At 36.1% G+C, this 24,770-nt stretch overlaps 1 protein-coding gene across 1 annotated transcript in view; it reads right to left on the bottom strand.

The window, feature by feature from the left end:
• The window catches only part of LOC141498924 (band 4.1-like protein 4B), a 159,597-nt gene that overhangs the window by 112,543 nt on the left and 22,284 nt on the right, over positions 1-24,770 (bottom strand). Inside the window, 6 exon segments of the mRNA XM_074201961.1 lie at positions 245-354; positions 2,546-2,715; positions 2,808-2,877; positions 3,493-3,581; positions 3,836-3,923; positions 16,530-16,650. Of these exon segments, the coding sequence (XP_074058062.1) occupies positions 245-354; positions 2,546-2,715; positions 2,808-2,877; positions 3,493-3,581; positions 3,836-3,923; positions 16,530-16,650 (648 nt within the window).

Below are 24,770 nucleotides of genomic sequence, written 5' to 3' on the forward strand. Positions count from 1 at the left end.
ACCCCATTGAGTATTCATAAAAGGGTGGAGAAGGATAAGGTAGTGACAGACAAAGTTGGTTGAGAGTACAAAAAAACATAAAAGAGAAAGAACAAAAGGAAATAGTAGCATGGCAAACATCAATTAAATTCGTTTCTTCTCTAGGATGAAAGTAACCTGTCTAAAAATAAAAAAGTGCATTATAATAGCGTTTGATATGTTAAAGAAAAATATATTATTTGTGACACAGTGCAAAACATACAACCTTTAAAAGTTGAATGTCTCCTTGATGGATATCGTTTACTAGGTCTTCTTTCAAATGTACTGGTCCTTCTTAACCGGGCCCCATGAGTGGCTTGATACTCTGTTCTCCCACTAGAAAATAAAGTTTTTTTTTAAAAAAAAAACAACTTTATTAGAATATATCTGCGAAAGAATACATATGAAACGAGTTTTATTAGATTAAATGAGATCATTGTTTCAAGTCAATCATGAAGTTCAAGAATTCAAGTGAATCGTAAATTTAGCCAATGGATCAATCTGTTATCATATGAGATAAAATGCTGACCCTATATCAATTTTTATGATGTAACAAGTTTGATTAGTGACGAGAAAGTTTTAGAAGTTGACAATTTCCTCCAAGGCATTAAAATTCAGAGAGATACCATTAGGTAAATGGTAGTATTTGGTTACAGCTACATTATCTGAATGTACAGATATAACTTTAGGAATGACTAAATTTCTTTAAAAAAATAGCATCTGATCCATTTACATGTTCTTTTCCTAAAAGAAATAATAAAAATAATGATGATAATAATAATGATGATGATGATGATATTGGATTGTAGATTTTAAAGTTGGGAATGACCTTAGGGGTTATTTATTTCATTTTATGGATGAGGATAAGGAAGTCCAGAGAGGTTGAGTAACTTGCCCAAGATGGCAGAGGTCAGAAAGGAATAGAGCAACTACAAAGACATAAATCTTTCTTTGCATCATGTAGGACACCTCTCCTCACACACATACCCCTTCATATGTCATTCATTTATTTTTTTTCCTCAAATTGCATGCAGATATATGAGTGAGTTTCTTTAAAACCTCCCTATAAATGTTTCAGCATTTTAGAAGCGATCAGATATTTGTTTAAAAAAATGTATTTTTTCCTTAAAGAAAATTTGCCTATTTTTTACATTTTCAACCACCTCTTAAAAAAAGTAGAAAATGCCTAGGTTTTTTAAAAAGAGGTCTACAGTGGTTTCCTCATACTGTCACTAAGTTTTCAAATGGTTAAGTTTCTTTCTTTTTTTTTTTAAGTTTTTGCAAGGCAAATGGGGTTAAGTGGCTTGCCCAAGGCCACACAGCTAGGTAATTATTAAGTGTCTGTGGCTGGATTTGAACTCAGGTACTCCTGACTCCAGGGCTGGTGTTCTATTCACTGCGCCACCTAGCTGCCCCTCAAATGGGTAAGTTTCCATGATTTGAAAGAAATTTTCAAGATGTATTACATGGGAAGAGGTATGATTGCATTCCTCGGTGACAAGTTTTATGATTAAATATGATATTCTAACAGAACCACAGACTTCAAACTGGAAGGGGCCCTCATCATTATATCTGACCAGAATGTCATCCTTAACATTCCCAACTTACTACCTCCAGGGGCAGCTAATTCAGCCTCAGACAGTTAATAATTACCTAACTGCGTGATCTTGGACATGTCACTTAACCCCAATGCCTTGCAAAAAACAACCAAAAACCAACTTTCAAAGTTTCAGAAACAATATAATCCTATCAGCTCTGATTGAAAGGAAATCTTGTTATTTGTATTAAAACAATTCTTTATATTAAAACTGCTTCTCCATAATTCCCAACCAAATCTCCAAGTTTTGCAATCTGAGATATAGGGAAAAAATGTCATTTCTTTTCTGCTATTTGAAGAGAGTACTCCCTAAGTCTTCTCCTCAAGCTAAATATTATCTACACCTTCAACCAATGCAGCTTCCTCATCAACCCGGTCACCATCCTTTGAAATGACTCAATGTCCTTTCTAGAATGGTGTTGTTTGTATTTCATTTTTCAAACAAGATCAGTGACATTAATGGATGGTGTCTTTACTTCTGCATGAATTAGATTAAATAAGGCAGAATTGCCCAAAGTCATCAGAAGTAGACAATATTCTGGATGTAGTCTCACTAAGGCACTGCTTCCTTTCCTTGGGTCACTGCAATACTATTATTGCTGCCTGGGAATATTTGCTTTTCTTATGGATAAACCTGCCTCATCTTTTGGAGCAGCTAGGTGGCAAAGTGGATAGAGGGTCAAGCCTAGAGTCAAGGAAAACCTGAGTTCAGATCTGGCCTTGGACAATTACTATCTGTGTGAGCATAGGCAAGTTGCTTAATTAACCCTGTTTGCCTTAGTTTCCTCATCTGTAAAATGAGCTGGAGAAGGAAATGACCTATATTCTTATATTCCTATATCTTTGCCAAGAAAGCTCCAAATGAGTCAGGAAGAGTCAGACAAACCATTCTAGAGAACAGTCTCTTAACTTAGACAAATGGTTAGTTACCTGAACCTAAATCGGGATCCTAGTCTTATGAAGTCCGATCTGTTGGTTTTATTATTTGCTGGTGTCCTTAATCGGAAGAATGCATGATGCTCAACAGCACATTTCCAGAGGTGCTTGCAGGTCCGGGAGCTATCTAATCGGAAAACAAACGTGTGCTCCTGCTCTCGTCCCTTAAACGTAAAATGGGAGTTTCCCATTAGTTTTGCACAGCTGATGTTAGTGAAGGGTGGCTATAGAGTAGAAAAATGAGCAATGAAATTACCTGATCATCATCTTCTACGACAACAAGGGTTAATTTGCTCTTTTTAAAATCCATTTTAGTGATTTTTGGCCTAGTCACAAAAAAAATTTTTTTACAGTAGAATCATAAATACAAGTATGCAATATATCAAAGAATATATCAAACAGTGGTTACCATTTCGTTGTTTAAAACTCTTAGTTTAGGTGAAACTTTATCCAATAACTTAAGGATCACTTTGTCAATGATAATCACAAGATAATCATGCCTTATAGTTTCTAGAGAGACTTGGGCAAAAAAGTTAATATCTTATGGTCAACTTTCTGGTAATGTTTTGTTAACATGAATCAATTTAAATAGGTCCATCCAGAATTTGTGGGAGGCAAGCATGAGGGATGTGAAGATATGAGTTTTCTAAAAATGAACCTGAGTTTTGTAAAAATCACCTCAATATTTTATCTCTCTCTTTTTTGGGGGGGAGGGTGTGATTTTTTTACTTTGGCATACTTCCAAATATGACAATTCCCTTCAGCAATAGAAATCAAGATCTTATATGCTATGTCCTACTTGAGCCCATATATACCTAATTTCCAGGTCAGTCTTCAGTTCACTATGCTATGCTAACTTTCAATGTTGTTATCATCTACCATACCAGTCTATCATAAAATAGAACACATTTAAAATTAAAATATTAGACAAGCTAAATTACCAAAAGAATAAGCCTATTTTGTTAGCTCCTTCAAAGATTAATATCCCTGTTGGTGTTAGACCAAGAGCATATTCACAGCCATCTCTTCCCTATAAACAAAAGAAGTGACAATCAGTATACAGGTTTAATGTTTAAATTCAATATAAAAAAACATTTTTAAAGTAGCTAGCAATGTGCTATGCACTGAGAGAGATTCAACCCTTATGTAATATTAAATTTCTATCCTCAAGGAACTAACAGTCTTAACAGAACACAAAATGTACTATCAAAATCTTGTTACTAAGTTTTTAACAGCAGCTCTACTGAGGTCATTTAGTTACTGAGATTCTTCTCCACATCTTACCTTAACTACATGCATGTCTACGCCATACATTTCTAACCATTTTGCTTTGTTTAGATAGGAAAGTTCAGCTTGTGCAGGACTCTTCCCCCTTTACAAAGGAAATAGAGAGATATGTAAGTTGTTGCACAAACATTAAAGAAACTTCTCAATGCCACCTCAAGATTCTATTGTATGAGATTTGAATTCCGTCCTTCTGAGGGAAATTGGCTATCATTTTCCTGAAGTGGGTATGGAGTATTGTACCCAAACCTTTCCTTAATTTCATCTAGCTTGCAGGGAAATACCAAGAGCTAATGTCTGTTATGCTTATAGTTATGAAAATGCAATATGACTTTAATACAGAAGGAAAGACCACAGCAGAGGAATGTCATGCCATAGAAAGGAAGGCAGCTTGCTTTCCTATAAAACAGGTGAGCCGTTAACTACTTTACAGATTACAGTGTAAAAAGTTTTTCTCCATTGAAAAAGTGCTTTCAAAAGCTAAGTGGGAATTAGCATGCTTAGTATAATAAATTTAACCACATAGGCACTGATTATACAGTTTGTTAGATCTAGTGTTGAGGTTTTTTTATTTATTTAACATACATTTATTGAATAAATATTTTTGGAAAAAGAAAACATTTGTTCATTCATTTATTTATTTTTTAGAGAGAAGCTTTACTAAGTGAGCTCTCAGCCTCCTTTAGCTCTGGGAAACATTAAGTTTACATTTTTGTAACTACAGATTGGGTTGTGTATACTTTGTGATTACGTAGAACATCTGGATTAAACTAAATGGTGTAATTTTAGGGCTTTTATGTTTGGGGGTGGGGTGGGCCCCCATGAGATAAGAATCACAGCAAAGACTCTAGGGGAGGTGTTTTGTTTTCTTTATTCCTTGATGCTGCAATTTGGTTTTAAAGTACTACATCATGAGAAAACATTCAGGAATACTTATTTACCTTGTAGAGGCACCACATTACACCATGAGGATTATTTGTACTTTGTCAACAGTGGCAAAATAGCATTTCAAAAATATTCCATATTACTCGTAAGAACTTTTTGTTTGAGGTTTCTGCAGAGAACAAAGACCTCAACACTGCCTGCCTCCCCCACAAATGCCTAAAAGGAATTCTCACACACTAAGGAAATTCTAGATGTATCTTGGAATTTTTCTCTTGGGATTTCCTTATTTCTATTCATGAAACCACCATTCTCCCAGTTACCCAGGTTTCAGTACTGAAGTGATCTCTGATCCCCCCCCCTCAACTATCTAATCAGCCAATAAACCCTTAAATATTTGCTTCACAAGTCTACTTGCATTTATTCATCCACCTACAAACCCACCCATCCTTTCCACTGGAGCTCACAGCTTCTTGGCTAGTATTTTGCCTTCAATCGTTTTCTTTCCATGTCTAGATTTTAGAAATTTTATTTCAAAATTTAAAAGTACTGGTCAATCTAATATGAAAATATGTATACATGATTGTACATGTATAACCTACATCAGACTACTTTCCATCTCAAGGACTGGAAAGTGAAGGGAAGGAAAAATAGAATTTGGAATTCAAAATTAAAATAAAAAACAACCAAACAATCCAAATGTTAAAAACTGTTTTGACATGTAATTGGGGGGGGGGGGAATAAAATATTATTTTTAAAAGTAATGGAGAAAAAAAGATGTAATAGACCTAAGTTCCCCAAACATGACTACATTTTTTTGAATTAACACAACACAATTACCCTCTGGTTTCATCTTTATCATTTGAGAGATCAAGGCAACCTGTCCCACAGTTAGAAGTAAAAATAAGAGACCAGTCTTCAATTCATTATTATAGGGATTGCTTGGTCAACCCCTGCCCCTCCAACCAAATCCAACTTCTTTGGATGGTTACTAATAAGGATCTAAATTAATAGTTATCAACAGTATTGTTTTAGTATAATGTATTTTATTGTATCCTACTTCTTTGTAAACTGGTAACCCATGAATGACATATTTTAAGAAGAATATTTTATTAAGAAAACTATACTGCTTCCTGTCCCATCACTCAATGTATGTTTATGTCACATTTACACACTACACACACACACACACACACACACACAACACACAGACCTTATTACTGAGACTGCTGGATACTGACTGAGTAGTTTCTACTACTACCTACATTAAGGAAAAGAATGTCTTTAACATTTCTGTGTCTCTGAATTCTGGTCCCTGAGCATTGTACTTAAAAGTAGACTATAAATGTGAATTAGATCAGTGAATGGATATGGATATAATAGGTATAGATAGATAACTAACCAATAATACACACTGTATACAAAGAGTATATATGACTAGGGTTAATTTTTTGAAAAAGTTAAATTCTATGTTGTTCTTATAAAAATCCACATTTCACAGATCCTGGGAAGCCTGGAGCAGTTCTATGAAGGTCTAGAGCTGGAAGGAACCCCAGAGGTCATGTATCCCAACTCCTGATGTCCAAGAAAGTTACATGATTTGCCTGAGATCATAGAAAATGACAGAAGCAAGATCTGAACCTAGGTCCTTAGAATTTAAGAGAAGAGTTCTACCACTGCACCCCATTGCCTCCTACGTTCTCTCTCACAGAATGATTTGTGCATCTATCTTGATGACCTGGGTTCTTGTAGAATCAAATGATTTAGAATAAGGCCTTTCCAAATCTCTAATTTTACAGATGAGAAAATGTTAACTCAGAGAGGGGAAGTGATTTATTTATGGTTAGAAATAATAAAAAGTAGGACAGCTAGACATTCACCTCTGTCCCATAATATCAGCCCAATCTCTTCTTGGGTACTCATGTAGGTTAAGACAAATGGACTGTGGTTCCTTGGTTAATTAGCCAACAATCAATTATTCTGATATAAGGAACAAAAAAATGTCCCTTGATTATTGAAGAAGCAGTGGAATAAAGAAGAAACTCAGAAAGAGGGTTGAGAACAATACTTCTGCAGAGCTCCAGAGGTCTGTATAAGGATAAAGCTATGGCATGGTACTCATGACCAGACAATGGCAATGAAAAAGTAGAACTTGTTAAAAACAAACAAACAAACAAACAGATCTAATCACAAAAGAGAATGTGTCATGGATGTATGTTTGTATTTATGAAATTATGACGAATCCAGAAGAAAATTCAGAAGTCTAAGACTAAGAACAGGTTAAAAACCATTAAGACAAAGATAAAAGAAGAGAATTCTTATCATAGATGAATAACACTGGAAGATGAGAAATATGGGTGACCTTTCCCCTAATATTAATTACCAGTATAGATCAGTGACATGATATAATAGTGATAAGAAGTCTTTAACTATCCATATACCTGCTGGCAGTTCCAATCCACTGGAAAAAAAATAGAGCATCTCAAAAATTCTTGTCTTGTGTTGATAATAATTTAATCTCTCAGAAGGCAGAAGAAGGAATAAGAGAAATTTCTTCTTTGTATTTAATTCTGATCAATAAAACAGAACTAGTTGATGGAATGAAAGTTACAGGAACATTGAAAGAAAGAAATTGGATCATCTTAGAAAGGACAAGAGCCAGGTAAAGAAAGACTGAGCACAATTAAACAGGTTCCCTAACCTTAAGAAATTAGATTTTAACATTTCTTAGAAATATTAGATTTGCTCCAATAATGATAGACTCCAAAAGGGAAAAAACACAGGAAATTCTTTAATAAATGAAATTCTGATAATACAATGATCTCAACCATGAAAGAATCAATTTAATTACAAAAGGAGATGAGATTTTAAAAGGATATAGCAATGATAGTACAAAGTGGCATATAAATAAGGATTAGTACAAAAAAAATAGTGGTTACATCTCTAAGAAGTTTTAGGAAAGCAAATATTTAGAATGAACTGCAAAAATTAGAAGGGGAAAGAAAAGGATTAAGTAGGAATGTGGTAAAGTAGAAAGGGAGCTGACTTCAGATTCAGAAATGCCTAAATTGAGTTTCACTTCTGAAGCTTTAATGGTTGTTTGACCCTGGGCAAATCAATTAAGGCCTAGAAAACTCTCTGAGGCCATGAATTGAAGAGCAGATAACAATCTACATTGGTAGAGGGAACTTCCTCACTCTCTTCTGTCTCTTGGATTCTAAGGGTCTAGTCCCAATTTGATCATTTAGAAAGTCACTCAATACTTCTGAGCCTCAGCTTTCTTAAAATGGAAATAACAATATTCCCTTGGCCAGAAGGGTATTGTGAGAGTTAAATGATAAAATATGTTTAAATATTTTGAAAATTCTAAAATACTATACAAATAAAAGCATTGCTATTATTTCTCCTTCACTTTGGATGCCTCATTCTAGTAAGGAGCTGACCATGGGTTATACTTTGGCAGATTCTCTCAAACTGGAAAGTCCTTGGGCTGGCCCAATGTCCAACATTGTATTTGTTTGAGGATGGCCAAACTAAAAACTGGAGAAGCTCATCTTCAGAGGATTGACTACTAGTCAATTGACTGATAATTTCTTTTTTAGAGGAGGGGGTTGGGGAAGTGGTCCATGGTAACTCATGAATCTATTAAAACATGAAGGGTGGGTAATTATAATAAAGACGAGCAGGACTAACATGGATAAAATCATGGATCTTCAAAATCATAAATATTGAAGTCTTAATTAACAACAATGATATAATCTCTTGTAATAAAAACCCTGGCATCTAGGTGGTGAAGTAGATAAGAGTGTGGGCCCTAAAGTAAAGAAGGCTCTGGATTCAAATTTGACCTCAGACAATTTACTGAGTGACCTTGGGCAATGCGTTTAACCCTGTTTGTCTCAGTTTCCTCATCTATAAAAATGAGTTGGAAAAGGAAATGGTAAACCACTCCAAAACCTTTACAAAGAAAACCCCAGATGGGGTCATGAAAAGTCCTACACGGTTAAAAACTATTGAACAACACCAATAAAAACCCTGCAATCTGGGGTGGCTAGGTGGTACAGTAGGGGTGGCTAGGTGGCGCAGTGGATAGAACACCGGCCCTGGAATCAGGAGGACTTGAGTTCAAATCCGGACTCTGACACTTAATAATTACCTAGCTGTGTGGACTTGGGCAAGCCACTTAACCATGCAAAAACCTAAAAAATAAAACAAAAAACCCTGCAATCTTTTTTCAAACTCATAATATCAAAGATGCAATAATATAGGTTCTAATCATCTGAGCACAGATTATTACTGACACAAAAAATTCTTAAATGAATGCTGTGCTTCTACTCTAGATCTCCATAGTCCATTCTTAATGAGGTTGCTTTAACCATAATTATCTTCCTTAAGTGTCATTTGGGTCCCCCTAGTCAAATGACTTTACACTTATTTGCCTCCTGTAAAATTCACATTTTTTAGCTATACTTCAAGGTTCTCTCTTTCCACTTTTTGCTTCAAACTGGGAAAAATGTTGCATTCACTCCAGTCAAATAAACATGTTTTCCTTCCTCTTCTCATCAACAAATGAGCCTGGAATACAGTCTTCCAACTTCTTTGTCAAATTTCTTCTGCAAAATTCAGAATTCACTTTCACAATGAATATAATTCAATCTAATAAACATTTATTGAGCACCCACAGTATGCCGGACACTTCTCTTAGAGTTTTTACAAGTAAAATTTCATTTGATCCTTATAAAAACCTGGTGAGATAATGGATATTGTTATCCACATTTTATAGTTGAGGAAACTTTGTCAACAAAAGTTAGAGTACTTGCCCCAAGATCATCCTTCTAGTCAGTGTCTAAGGATGGATCTGAACTCAGTTTTTTCTTTTTTTCTTTTCCTTGCCTCCAAGCCTAGTGATCTATCCACTGTACCGTACCATCAGTTGCCTCTAAAGGGTTTAGGAAGGTCCCTTCTCCAAGGAAAGAATTTTAGACACCATACAATCAATATTCTCATTCTGCATATGAAAAACTGAGACTCAGAAAAGTAAAGTGGTCTGATCACACAGGTAGATGTAGCAATCAATTAGTCAATTAACAAGCAATTATTAAGTGCTTTTTATGAGCCAGACAGTGCAAAGACACTGGGGATAAAAAAGTCAAAAAAGAAACAAGTCTTGTGTTCAAAGAGCCTATATTTTAACAGGGGAGATGATGTACTTGGGGTGCTGTGAGACAAGTGGTTTTTCCAGAGTTGAGGGTATATCTTAAGGAATAATGGAAAAAAGCAGATTACTGAAATTCCAGATGATATGAAGCATATGGAAAAAGCACAGAAATTGGGATTTTTAGTCAGTGCTAGCTGTGCCACTCATCAGCTGCATGACTCAGGGCATTAACCCATCTGGCCCCATTTCCTTATTTGCAAAACGAGGAAACTGGGCTAATTCATTTCTAAGATTTCAAAGTTTAAAACACTCCAATTATATTTTTAAATTTCTTTTTTGTATATATTGTCTATTTATCTGCATGTATGTTCTGTCTCCTTCCTTCCTAGGAACAAGAAAATAAGGAAATTACAAAATAAAAATTAAAAACAGTAATTATTAAGCATCCACTGTGTGCTAAATGCTTCCCAACAACCCTGGGAAGTAGGTGATATTGTTACTCCTATTTTACAGATAACCAGCTAATAATAGCTAAAATTTATATAGCACTTATGTGACAAGCTTTACATTAAATACTTTAGAATTACCTCATTTAAGTATCACAACTCTGTAAGGTAGGTGCTATTTTTATCCCCATTTTACATATGAAGAAACTGATGCAAATATGGTGAAGTGACCTGCCCAGGGTTACACAATATTCGAACTCAAGTCTTCCTGACTCAAGGTCCAGAGCTATATGCACACACTTACTCTTTTCTCTCTCTCTCTCTCTCTCTCTCTCTCTCTCTCTCTCTCTCTCTCTCTCTCTCTCTCTCTCTCTTTCTCTCTCTCACCCACCTTTGAAAATGGTTTAACACAATGATACTATGTTATCTCTAACCTGCTCCTTCTGTGATTTCACTTAGCTTGGGGCCAATCCTTCCTTCCTTTCTTAATTCTTTTGCAAATTATGCATTTATTAAATTCTGATAAAGTACCAAGCACTCTTCTAATTGCTAGAGACACAAATACGCAAAATAGTTCTTATACTTTTTTTTTTAAGTTTTTGCAAGGCAAATGGGGTTAAGTGGCTTGCCCAAGGCCACACAGCTAGGTAATTACTAAGTGTCTGAGGCCAGATTTGAACCCAGGTACTCCTCACTCCAAGGCTGGTGCTTTATCCACTACGCCACCTAGCCCCCCCCAATAGTCCTTATCCTTAAAGAACTTACATTCTAATGGGTATGTGGTGACCAGGAAAAGAAATTATGATCTGGGAAACCAGGAACATGGTTAATACATGACACTCCTTTTTTTTCCCAGAGGCAATGGTACTGTTGATATAAGTACAATTCTCAAGACTAAGAGTGGGGTGTAGTCTAGAGTCTAGAGCTCATTGCCTCCCATGCATGGTCCAGTGGCACCAGGAGCGGAGCCAGGACAAAGCTTAGGTTGCATGGTCCCAGGGGGACTGCCAGAAACCAGAGCCTTCTCCTCCTAGCTTTGGAATCTGCTATAAACAAAGTGTTGCCTGAGGCGATGAGATGTTGATTGGTGGCCTGCTAATGAGTTTAAAATAGAACATGGAGGATGGAGAACAATATAGTTTGTTCTCCATCTACCAGATCAAGGCACCTCATCCCTCATACAGTACCACCTCCTTCATACATACTTATTATTTAAATAAAAGAAAGGGTTAGAAATGTTTGACCAGACTTTTCTAACAGTTAAACTGTGGGACAATGGGTTACAGACATTAATGTGATTGTGGTATCTTCAAGAGGACTCGCCTAATGTGCAGGCATGATGACTCAACATTTTCCATTAAAGAGAAAGATTTGTCAAGGTGTCATCAAACGAAGTTTGGGATATAGGACTAACCTCTTGGTTTGAATAAACCATTGTCTTCTATAATCTGCACCACAGAGAAACTCAAGCTAGATAGTTTGGTCTGGTTCAGTTTGGCATCAGTTAGGTTCTAAGGAATGAGGAAGCTGTTGTAATATTCATACTAGACATATTCCACTACCCCAATAATTTTGTTGATCATTGCTAGGAATAGGTTCAGAACAGAGGGAGTATTTTGGTCAGAGATCACAAAGACTGGCAAAGAAAGAGAAGAGAGAAAGAGCCAGCATAAGTATTTTGATTTACCCTGGATACTCAATAACCCTTTGTCATTTTCACTTGATTAGTGTTTCTGTGTTCATCACCTCTATTGACAGGGTCCCATTCCCTCTGATATAGGCATATGTCAAGACTATAACAGTTATTGACCTTGTTACATACAATCATTATTACCTTTTTTTTTTTTATTTTATCTTGTGCCTACAAGACTCAGCACAAGGAAACCTATCTAAATAGGCCATAGAACAAGTTCAGTTGTCAAAGATTCAAAATACATTTGAATATTCAGCTCTAAATCTATGGTTTAATACTTAATGCCTGAACACAGTAGATGCTTAATACATATTTCCTGATGGATTACTCTTTATTGAGTGATCCTATGATTTGGGAGATTGCCTCAGCTCTGAAACAGAGGAATTAGTGTTTACTCCAAAGTCAATGAAGAAGGGAAATCTATATCACTTTTTATCAACTCTAAATTATTGTAACCAAGTAAAGATCTTTCTTAATAAGAGTCTAAAGACCTAGAGAGTCAAGAGCATAGTTCAACAGACTACTAGACATACAAAATTTAATCATCATAATAGAAAACTGAATTTTAGAGAAAATGTAACACATAATCAATAAGAAGACAAGGTTTGGAATGCAGAAGCAGAATAAAATAAGATATAATTAAGCCAAAAGAAACAAACCCCTTTCCTGCAAAATGGAAATAGTTGGGAAGGTTTAAGAAATAAAATGGCATTATTATATGTATATTTTACCAAGAAAACTAGTATGATTCAAATGACACAGATTAGTATGGTCTCTGGACCTTAATTTCTTCATTAAAAAAATGAAGGTATCTTAAGTTGGAGAAAAAGAAAGGCAATAGATGTTAGCAGTAGCTCTAACAGACTGCTCTCCCATTTTGACATTTTGGTAGGAACCATCTAAAAATAGGGGCAGCTAGAGCTCAGGGCTTGGAATCAGGAAGTCTCATCTTCAAGAATTCAACTGGGGCAAATCACTTAACCCTCTTTGCCTCAGTTCCTCATCTATAAAATGAGTTGAAGAAGAAAATAGAAAATTATTTCAGTATTTCTGCCAAGTATAAAGAGTTGGATATGACTGAAACAACCCAATAAAAAGAATTTAAGGCTCCAGGCTGGTAGCCCTAACCTAAAGCTTTAAAAAAAATTCACTGAGGCTAAAAAGCTGGAAGAACAAGAGACCTCCATGGTGACTCTAGGAAGTCTATTTAGATAGGTTTCCTTGTGCTGAGTCTTGTAGGCACAAGATAGAATAAAAAAAGGGTAATAACGACTGTATGTAACAGGGTCAATAACTGTTATAGTCTTGACATATGCCTATATCAGAGGGAATGGGACCCTGTCAATAGAGGTGATGAACACAGAAACACTAATTCCAATAGAAAAGAAGGCCACTAAACCCAATATAAAGATCCCCATGGGCAGCAAATTCACCGAGGAAGCCCTATTAGAATAAACCATATCCTATTCTACTATATCTTTATTTATATAAAATATTCCCCAATTACACTTTAATCTGGTTTCTGTCACACTCGGGAGTGCTGAGGATATATGGATTAGAAGATCGCCAGGGTTTCTTCTCTAGTTCTGACTTTTTATATGAGTACTGAAGAGATGCTTTTTAAAATGCTAACAATGATCTCGTCTGAATCTTTTATATGATAATTTGAAATGCTGGAAAAATTTGACATGCTTTTAAAAGGAAATAAAATCATTTCTCAAAAAAAGTTTGTTATAAAAAAAATGACCTACCAATTTACATTCTGCAGATGATTTTATTAGATTTGCATTTTGTGGGGGAGTCTGAACTCCCAAGGCTACAGGTTAGGGTGACTGGCATAATTTGGGGCAAGAACTGTTGACAAAATGTCTTTTGATGCACCTGGCCTAGAGAATGGGTCCCAGGTCACTTTCACAATCAAAGAGCCCCCATCTCAACCTTGGAACCCCTGGCCCTTCAAGTGAATCAAAAAAACTGAATTCATTAAAGATGGAGCCCTTTGACTTTTCAAGACAGGTTAAATCTTCTATATCCTCACCACCAACATTCTCCAAATCATCTCCTTGCCCCACAACCTATATTTTAAGAAGACAGATAGACATCTAGTTAGATTCTAGGATGCATGACGGTTTGACACAAGGAACAAAATGTCCTCAATTTTTTCATGGTATGTTCTCAAATGTGAACTTAGTGTGACAGTCAGTCCTATAATTCAATAAAATGAGAACCACAGGTAAGTAGCCTATAGAAAACTTCCCAGAATAAAAATTTATATTTATATTGTATCATAAGGTTAATGCAACAAATTACACATGACAGCCCTCTGAGATAGGCAGCATTAGAATTATTATCTACATTTTACATCAAAGGGAACTGTCTCACAACTATTAAGAAATAGAAGAAGGGGACAGCTAGGTGGCACAGTGGACAGAGTACTGGCCCTGGAGTCAGGAGGACTCAAGTTCAAATCCGGCCTCAGACACTTAATAATTACCTAGCTGTGTGACCCTGGGCAAGACACTTAACCCCACTGCCTTGGCAAAAAAAAAAAAAAAAAAATAGAAGAGGTGAGATTCAAACCCTCAACTCCAGGCTCCAATTCTAGCACTCCTTTCTTTATATCATATTGTGTGAGATATATATATATATATACATATATATATATATATATATATATATGTATATATATATATATATGTATATATAAACCTATAGCTTCTCTATTAAAATGAACTCTCCTCCATCCACCAAAAGATTCTTAATAAATTTTATTTTCAAATTCTTAGTTATACATAGAAAAAAAGGTAGCTATTGCATTAGGTCTCTGATTGGTTTTCACTCTATTCATTCAATAAGGATTTAATGAGCACATCCTAACAGCTACACAAGATGCCCTTTGAAGGCAATCTAAAGAAATCAATTGCAGGAAAGATGTCAACCAGTAGGTGAGATCCATTTTACAATACAGAAAGTACCTATAAATAAAAGTAGAGCAAAAGGAACCAACTCTGTTTCAGGTTGATCCCATATGTCAGTCAAAATGTTCTTCCAAAATGCAGTGATAAATAAGGAAGGGCATGAAGAAGATGGCCAGGTTCCAGATTTTCAAGTCATATATATTTATCATATGATTGCATTATTTAAATTCTGTTTGTGTGTGTGTGTGTGTGTGTGTGTGTGTGTGTGTGTGTGTGCATGAATTCCCAGATTATAGAAAGGGCAGTAAGACGATAATTCACATTTTACCTTGGGAAAGTCAATTTCTTCATTGAGCATGTCTCACATAATTAAAGAAAGAAGAGTCTAACTCCAATCTAACCCTATCTTTAGATTAGTACTAAAAATGTAGTTTTTAAAACTGAGATTAGAAATCTTTTGAAAGCTTCTAAAGCTTTATCAGCCAGTCACCCAATGAACTAGGGTTTACAGAGCATCTACCATATTTACAATATTATACAGATACCATGGAAGAAATCCTTGTCATCAAGGTTGTTTGTGGGCATAAGACTAAATAAATGTGAAAAAAAATACATGTGAAAGTACAATAAGACATTGTATAATTAAATCTAATATTGTGTAGTATAGAAGTGTTAGAGCAGTTAAACAAAAGACAGAGAGAACCATGGACTTGAGTTGTCAAGGAGGGCTTTCTGGAAGAGATGGAACTTGAGATAAACTTTGAAAGACAAAGGTGGCAAGGGCAATATAAAGAAAACATTCCAAGCAGGGGAAACAGCACAAGACAGGGAGCAAGAGAGAATAATGAGCAAGGAGTAAGAGGTGGCAGTGAGGAATGCAGACTCACCAGAGCAGAAGCAAGGGAGTAAGTAGTTAAGAAACAAATCTACACAGACAGGGTAATTCTAGGTCATGAAAAGCCTTGAAAGCTAGGCAGAGGAATTTAGGATTAATATGACTGGCAATCGGAAAACCACTCTATGATCTTAAGCAGAGAGATGAGATGCAAGCAATGTTTTTGGAGGCTTTGTCTGGTGGCAAGTTCATAAGATGGAGAGACCAGAGTCAGGAAGCAGCCAGGAGGATGTTGTAGTGATATCCAGGTGTGAGATGATAATGAGAGTCTGGATTGTGGTGGCAATTCACAGGAATGGAGAATAACAAATCTAACACATATTTGAAGGGAAGGAAAAAAATAATTTGATGACAGCTTAGATCTAGAAGGGCTGAAGAATCAAAGATGACAACAAGGTTTCTAGCATGAAAAACTAAAAGAAAGAAAGGTGGTACCATGGACAAAAATGGAGGAGTTTGGAAAAAGATAATGAGTTTGAATTTGAATGTAGGGAATTTCAAGCAAGGTCACACCATTCAAATGGAAATAAAGGCAGCTGGAGATGCAGGACTGAAAGGTCAGGGATATAGATATAGACTAGATTTATAAGCAGAGCTGGTCTTATAAAAGCAGGGAAAAAACAAACTTTCATATACTTACATCCACCAAAAAAAGTTTTTTTTTAGACTGTGACTGAATACTAGACTTCAGCATAAAGGTACCTGAACTCTTTCCATTTTTGGAAGATATCAAACTCCATTGCCTCAGTCTGATTTGGAATAAATCGGAACTCGGACACTAGTTCAGGCGTGTGTTCCGGAAGTTCACACTCCCCAAGTTCCGCTGTAATTTTTCAAAGGGAAGAAAAAAAGAGAGATAACATTTAACAAGTTCAGTTACTACGATGACATACTGACATACTCCAAGATATTTCATATGACTAAATTTGCTGGGGTGCCATTTTAAAACAATTACATAACTTCGTTGTGACAAAATTTCATTTGTGAGTTACACAAATACCTGCATATATACATATGATTACCTTAAAGTCCACAGTAACTCTCATAGATGTAGATTGTTCTGGCTTTCTTTTTATCAACTTGAAATTGTCTCCAAGCATACACACACATTCTCTCTCTCTCTCTCTCTCTCTCTCTCTCTCTCTCTCTCACACACACACACTCTCCCCTCATTCCCCAATGTTCTGCACCATGGGTTACCCTTTTTTCCTTTAGTGAGGCAAAGTGGTAGTAGAACTGAACTTGGAATTGAAAGACCTGGGTTTAAATCTCTTTGCCAGGATTACCTGTGTGACCTTGGACAAGTCACTTGACCTCTATGAAATTCAGTTTTCCCTCAAGATTAAAATAGGGATTTTAGCATATGGCTATCTCACTAGGTTGATCTGAGAAAAAAAAGTAAGACAGAATAAGTAAAGTAGCATGGAAATTCAAGGTCATTATTCACAGTACAGGTATATTATTAGTATTCAACTGAAATGCCCAACTGCTCATTGATATAAAAGTTTAATATATTCTTAAGTATGGGTGAGGGGTAGCATTTCTACTTATAAAAACTGGTAAAGAATTTGGTGCATTTAGAAGAGAAAATAAATAAATGTGGAGCAGGAGAGAAAACCAATGATGGCTTGTAGGAACTGCTGCAGTAACTCAGACAGATGGCCCAGGAGTGGATAAGGCAGAGTATGGGGTGATAATGGGTCATGCAGCACCTGGAGGAAAAAGGAGGAGGGATCACTGCAAGAACAGATGCTACAGGCACAAACCTGTGGGAGTGGGGAAAGACAAAGCTCTGCACTGCATCTACTTGGTTCCAGTGGAAGAGGGTGTGAGAATCAGCGACCAGTTACAAGTGGGAATCTAGAAGCAAAAAGCTATCAGGAAGAAGCTGAAAAATAGAACACGATGGTGGACAGTAGGGACTGAGAAGCAAGCTAAGGAAAGGGAGGGATTATTTTGTTTATTCTTTCTCTATTCAAGGTTTAAAAGAGGGAAAGCAGCTTTGGAAGGGTAAGAGTGAATGGACCTCAAAGAGAATTCTTATGATGATGGGAGACAGAGGGGAAGAGAGCAATGAAAGGTTAGGTAAGTGGGTCTCTGGTTACTTGTTTTAATCAGGATAAATATCTAAGAAACATATCTGATAATCTATTACTTCTTGACATAAGGAGTATGGCATAAATTGTAGTTAAAGAGAAAAATGTAGTTATTCATTTGGTGCTGAGAATGTAAGAGAATAAAAGGGTTAGGATGGCAGGAATAATTTTGAGGTGGCCACTCCCCTGTATATTCTTTCTAGGAAAAAAACAGAAGATAAAAGGGAACTTTGTGATTTGATCCATGACTTTGTGCTGTGTTAACAATCCTAACAAGTGTAGTGGACCATTTAGGGGATTGGCTTGTAGATATAAGATTGTGAAAATAATACTACTAGAAAAGGAGGAGGAAGTTAACCAGCTTGCCAGTTACCTTTCACTTAAAGATAGAGGATAAACAATGTAAAGACTAACACTGCTTTCTGTGGAGGGTGGGGGAGGGAAGTGAGATTTGGGGAAACAATGTAAAGGACTAACACTGCCTTCTGTGGGAGGGTAGGGGGAGGGAAGTGAGAATTTGGGGGAAAAAACTGTAAAATTCAAAAATAAATAAATAAATAATTTTTTTTTTAAAAAGAAGATGATTAGAGTTGGCGTAAGTACAGTGGAGACAGCAGAGAATGCTCAAGGATGGACCATGGGCTCCATCTCACAAAAACAGGAGATGAGCCTACACAATGGCGGCATCCAATGGACTATACTGGTTCAGCAATGAAGAACTTCAGCTTTGAAATGACAGAGAAATCCTTTCTGGGTTCCTATGGACTTGACATCTGGGATGACAGGAGTCATCCCAGGTTAATTAGTGTGCAAGGATCCATGTTTTGGGTCCTTGCTAAAGGGCATGAATGACCAAAATGGCTAATCCCTTTGTTCCAGTGACAGAGTTGGCTACATCAAAGATGAAGGATGCTGTCTGACTTAAAATTTTTATTCTCTCCAGTTCAACCTCCCAGGTTGGCCCCAAATCCTTCACCTCTGATTGTTAGAAGGGCCTCATCTATTTAAAGGTACGTTTGGTCCAATTTGAGATCAGAGGAATCTAGAAGATTCCAACTGATCTGGAAGAGTCCCCCCCTCAGTGGACTACATAAAAGAGTTGGAAGGAAAGCTCCTCCCTCTCTCTTCCTAAGATAGGCTCTTTGTTGGGACACATTCAATATCAACTCTCTGTTGGACTTCCAGTAGCTGGAGAGAGGAATCTCTCTCCCTTCCCTTTCTTGTCTGGCAACAATGGCAACTATGCATACATGGAAATGAGAATATGCACTTGTCGAAGCAAGGCTGAAACTGGATCTCAAATTTCCGACTGCTTCTTCTGCTCTTGTTTCTTTCATGGTCCACAGCTGACCTAATAATGATCCTAACATGGATGCGTCAAGCCTTGGCAGCTCAAGAAGTCAAGAATTCCTCAACGCTAACTTGCAATAGGGAGATCTTGACCTTAAGAGGTGGATGCCAAGGTTAGAAACCGCTGCTCATGTTCAGCCACCTGTATTCAGAGAAAGAAACTCAACAGAGAGGCTCCCAAAAATCTGAAATCCATTTAGCCTTGTCTAGGCAAGAACAAATTCTCACCAGCATGTTTTCCTGTCTCAGTTTCCTCAACTGTAAAACAGCACCTTCCATCACAGAGCTATTGTGAGGATAAAATGAAATTATTTCTAAAACTTTTAGCATAGTGTCTAGATTATGGTAGACATTTAATAAATTCCTATTCACTTCCCTTCCCCATCATGTGTACACAGTCATCACTGCTGCAGGGGATGTGGGAGGGAAGGGAGAAAGATCCCCTCTCTAGCCACTAGAGCTTTGAAGGAGAGATGGTTTTGGTTGTGTCCTAATAAAGGACCAAAAAGAAGGAAGAGCTCTTCTTTCCATTCCCTCAACTAGCCTAAGTCAGCCTACTACTCCATTAAAAGGGAAGTAGTACCGCATCCAAATTCAGATGCCAACCCTCCTTGATACAACTACCCCTAGCCACAGGCACAATGGGACCAATCAAAAAGGAGCTCATCATGAGGGTCTTTTAATAAAAGTTGAGGTGGCTCCCATCATCCCAAAGGTCTAGTCCATGAGGAAAGTCAGTTCATTCCAAAGCCAGTGCTGTGCCAGAGAACATGTGAGCCATTAGAAGAGAACAGCATGCATGCCCATTCCTAAACCTGGACAGCCCCTGGGGAACCAGAGGAACATTGGAATTAATGAAACAAAAGAGAAAAGAAAATGATAACAAGAAGTCTACTCCAGAAAGATGTGATCATTTAGAAAAATGAAAAATACAAGAATGTAAAAAAACACTGATTTTTAAATCAAAGGCATATACAAAGAAAAAATCAAAGTAAGGAAAAGAGGAATTCAAAGAATGCCTTCAAATTAGAATTTTGAAGATACTAATTAAGGCTCTTGAGGCATAAGTCTGAACCTCTTATCTCAAGATGGGCAGAGCTCACCATTAATTGAATGAGACCCTCCTAACAATCTGAGGAAAGGAATTTGGGTTCAACCTGGGAGGCTGGGACTGAGAGGATAAAAATTTTAAACCAGTCAGCATCTTGTAGCAGAATAATTCCCATTCTAAGTTATCCAGGTCGGGGATTGCCTTGGCTTACATGCTTTTCTAGTGCCCTAGATTCTTCTTCCTCTTTTTCTGAGCAGTGAATGGGTCTACTTGACCAGATATGAATTCCCTTTGTTCTGTGTCCTCATTGTTCCATGACTGAATTCTCCCCCCCCCAATGGCTCAAGTTCAAGGTAGATCAAACACTAGAGGTACCATACATATAGATATAAATTTACTTAGAAACATTTACCTCAAAGACAAACATCCTTAACTTATTTTATAACCTTTTTACATTGGGAATATCACATATACTATAAAAATCACAGTCCTAACCATCAATTTGAACACACACACACACACACTTATATACATATATATATCCATATTATATATGGTACCTTTTCATACTATTATAATTACTGAAAAAGGAGGTGCATCCACTGCCATATTACTGCTCAGAACATCTATGACTTTCCAGACCAAAATTCCCATCCCTTGACTACCATTCTCCTATATGTGCTTTATCCTCCTATTAGGATATAAACTCCAAGAGTTAAAAAGTTTTTTTATCTAGCACACATAGGCAACTTGATAATGCATATTTGTTACTTTTGGCATAATTTTCCTAACATACAAAAAAAAGGGATAATATCTTTCAGGATTGTTTTGAGGTTCAATTTTATATAACATAATGCACATACAATTTGTATACAATTATTTTTAAACTTTAAAGCACCTTATAAATATGAATATTATATTTTTAAAGTTTGTTCTATATCAGTTCTGGTTCTAGAAGTCACAGAAGAATGACTTTAAAACATAACTCTTTGGAAAGGGGGGAAAAAATGTAACTAAGAAGTAGCAAGTAAGAATAAAGGGAATAGGGGAGAGGAAGAAGTGACCACAGAAAACAATAAAACTGATCCAGGAGCTGACAATGCCAATTTTCCAGGATATTAGTCATTTATGATTTTGACAACAGGATATACAGCCTTGTTAATGTGGGGCTTTTTAGACAGGCCATATATCTAGCTCATAAAAGGATAAAAGCATGATCAATAAAGATTTATTAAAAGTTTGTGTTGTGGGGAGAAGGGTGGTTCTCCTGTATGAAATAGAAGGCAACTGGGGAGAATTCTCAAATTTCTTATGTCCACATTGAAAATATGGTAAGAAGGGGCAGCTAGGTGGTGTAGTGGATAAAGCACCAGCCCTGGAGTCAGGAGTACCTGGATTCAAATACGGTCTCAAATACTTAATAATTACCTAGCTGTGTGGCCTTGGGCAAGCCACTTAACCCCATTTGCCTTGCAAAAACCTAAAAAAATCAAACAAACAAAAGAAAATATGGTAAGAACAAAATGACAAAAACAAGAGAGATTAAAGAAAGGAAAGACATAAGTTAATGGAAATGAAAATGAATGAAAAATGAAGAGTAATGAAATAATAAAAGAAAATGAAAAGAATTAAGGAAGGTTCGAAGGAGAGACAACATGGTGAAATGGGAAAAGCATTGGACTAGAAGTTTAAAAAGACTGGTTCAAAATTTATTGGTTTTCCAGAAGGGGGAGAAATCTAAAAAAATTCTGAGGCTTAGGTTTAATTGTAAAATGGAGATAACATGTGGATTTTCCAACCCACAGGTTGTTGTGAAGCAAATCAGTGCCCAATATTATTCATGAACTTCTACTACAACAATACCAAGTAGATATTTGTTCCTAGAAACTTTACTGGGTAATCAGTAAAAAAAAAGATGAATGGGGATGAATGAAAAATAAAAACAAAGTAATATATAAAGAAAGTAAATCAGAGTCTAGTTATTTATGATTTAAAGGTCAATTGGTTTTTTTTTAAATCACAGGATCTCAGATTTGATGGAACTTCAGAAATCATTTGCCCCAACTTGTCCCAAAGCAGGATATTCTTATCTAACCCCAGCAAATGAATATTTAGTCATTTTTTGAAGGCTTCCAGTGTATGGAAATTGCTATCTTTCAAGGCAGTCCATTCCATTTTTGAACAGCAGTAATGAAGGTTTTCTTATACTGAACTGAAATGTCATTCACTGTTAACATGGAACCTCTTGTGCTAGCTCTTCTCTCTAATCTCCCTTCCACATGAAAATCTTTTAAGAGACTATAGGAAATAGAAATGTCATAAACAGTATTTTATATAGTAGCAGTTAGGAAAAACTTATTAACTAATCACCAAATCAGCACTTATCCAAAAGAAGGGAGAAGTTAGGAAGAGAGAGCAATAGCCTCTGAAAATACAATGAAAAATATTTTTGCTGCCATCTGACAAAAATTATGGGGGAAGAGCTATAAAAAGTTTATGGAATCTTGTTAAAATGAATGAGGAAATGGGAAGCAAGAACAAAGAATTAAGATCTTAGACATAAATGCTCTCTGAGAAAATAAAAGAACCAAAGCATAAATATGTAAAATCATCACAAGAGGCTCTGTTGAGAAGAAAGTTCAGTATAAACTAAGAAAGGGGGCAAAAATGGGAGGAAAAAGGGGAATAGGGAAAGGAAAATTTGAGTTCACTATATTTATAAGTAGACAAGTTTTTGTTCATTTTTTCCCCCTGGTTTGGTTGAGAGAAAAGAATAGTGAACATAGAAATACATTAAATAATTTATATTACTCAACCCCTACCTAACCTGTGGCAATTTCCTTTTGTGAATAATTTTAACAAACAGTTCAGTGATCTGGCTTAAACAATCCTTATAAAGGGGGATGGATTAGATGACCTATTAAAAGCCCCTCTAAATTTCACTTTCTATTTTTTTCTTCTTGTTTACTGAAGTATTGTGGGACTTGGTACATTTTCATGTGAACTATATTTGATGTTGAGGGGTACTTCTTTAAAATATTGGCATTGGGCAGCTAGGTGGCATAGTGGATAAAGCACCGGCCTTTGAGTCAGGAGTACCTGGGTTCAAATCCGGTCTCAGACACTTAATAATTACCTAGCTGTGTGGCCTTGGGCAAGCCACTTAACAATCCCATTTGCCTTGCAAAATAAAAAACCCTAAAAAAAAACACCCTAAAATATTGGCATCAAATCAATATAAACTTAAAATATTTATTCTTATTTTTAAAAATAATTAAATTAATATCTGACATTAATGCAGAAGTTTTAAGATTTACAAAACACTTTAAATGTTTTATTTCCAAAAAAATTAAATATATATGTATATGTATATGTATATGTATATGTATATGTATATGTATATTTTATGCATCACTGCACTGGGATCTCTCAGAAACCTCCTATGGTAGGTGATACATGTATTACATCTACTCTATAGATGGCTCAGAGGATATGTGACTTGTTTGTGGTCATGGCTAGTAAGTGCTAATGGCTGAATTTGAACTTAGATCTTCCAGATTCTAAATCCAGTTGTCTATCCACCATAAACCAAATCACATAAAAACTGAACGACTCTCAAAGCATATAAAAATTGAATGACTATGACAGAACAATGTTTTGAATGTGAATTAATACAGAAAATTAATTAAAAGATTACAAATAAACTCAATTCTAGATCAGAAAAATCCAACTTATCTACTATCTATATTATTGACAGCAACAAACATGCTCACTGTAAGTTGATCAAATCTTTTGGAAAGAAAACAAAACTTTATCACTGACTTTCAAAACTGATTTAAAAGCCAACACTTCATGATATTCACAGCATTATAGAATCATAGAACATTAGAGCAGGAAGGGATCTGGGGACTCTCTAACCCATCTTCCCAATCCTTTGATATTTTACAAAAGCGAAACCTGACATTCAAAAATCACGTCATTTCCTCAGTTCACATAGATCATTAGTGACAGCTCAAGTCTCTACTGCTCCAGTCAAGTTCCTTGAACCTGTGGTTTATGCCCACAGAAAGTATTATTTCATCAGCCACTCCCCTCCTAAGTCAGCTAAAATCTGGTTTCTTCCTCCTGCTGTTTGTCTTAAGAAGTTCTCTTTCGGGTCATCAATGAACTCCTGTTTGCCAAATCCATGGTCTTTCCTAATCTTCCTCAAACTTTTTGCTTTTTTTGATACAGCTCATCCTCTCCTTTCCCTTTTAAAACTCACTCCTCTAGTTTCTTTGATGCCAACCTACATCAACCTCTTTATTCTACCTACAGTATATCAGCTCTATCTATAATACAAGGTGAAAACACTAAGGTCAAAAAAATTGAGGAAATGATTAGAAATCAAGGTCAAATTGGCAGGTTCATCCCAGAAATATGGGGATCAGGAAATGAGGTGAAATA

The sequence above is a fragment of the Macrotis lagotis genome, chromosome X (assembly GCF_037893015.1).
Source record: "Macrotis lagotis isolate mMagLag1 chromosome X, bilby.v1.9.chrom.fasta, whole genome shotgun sequence".
In the NCBI taxonomy this organism is placed as follows: domain Eukaryota; kingdom Metazoa; phylum Chordata; class Mammalia; order Peramelemorphia; family Peramelidae; genus Macrotis; species Macrotis lagotis.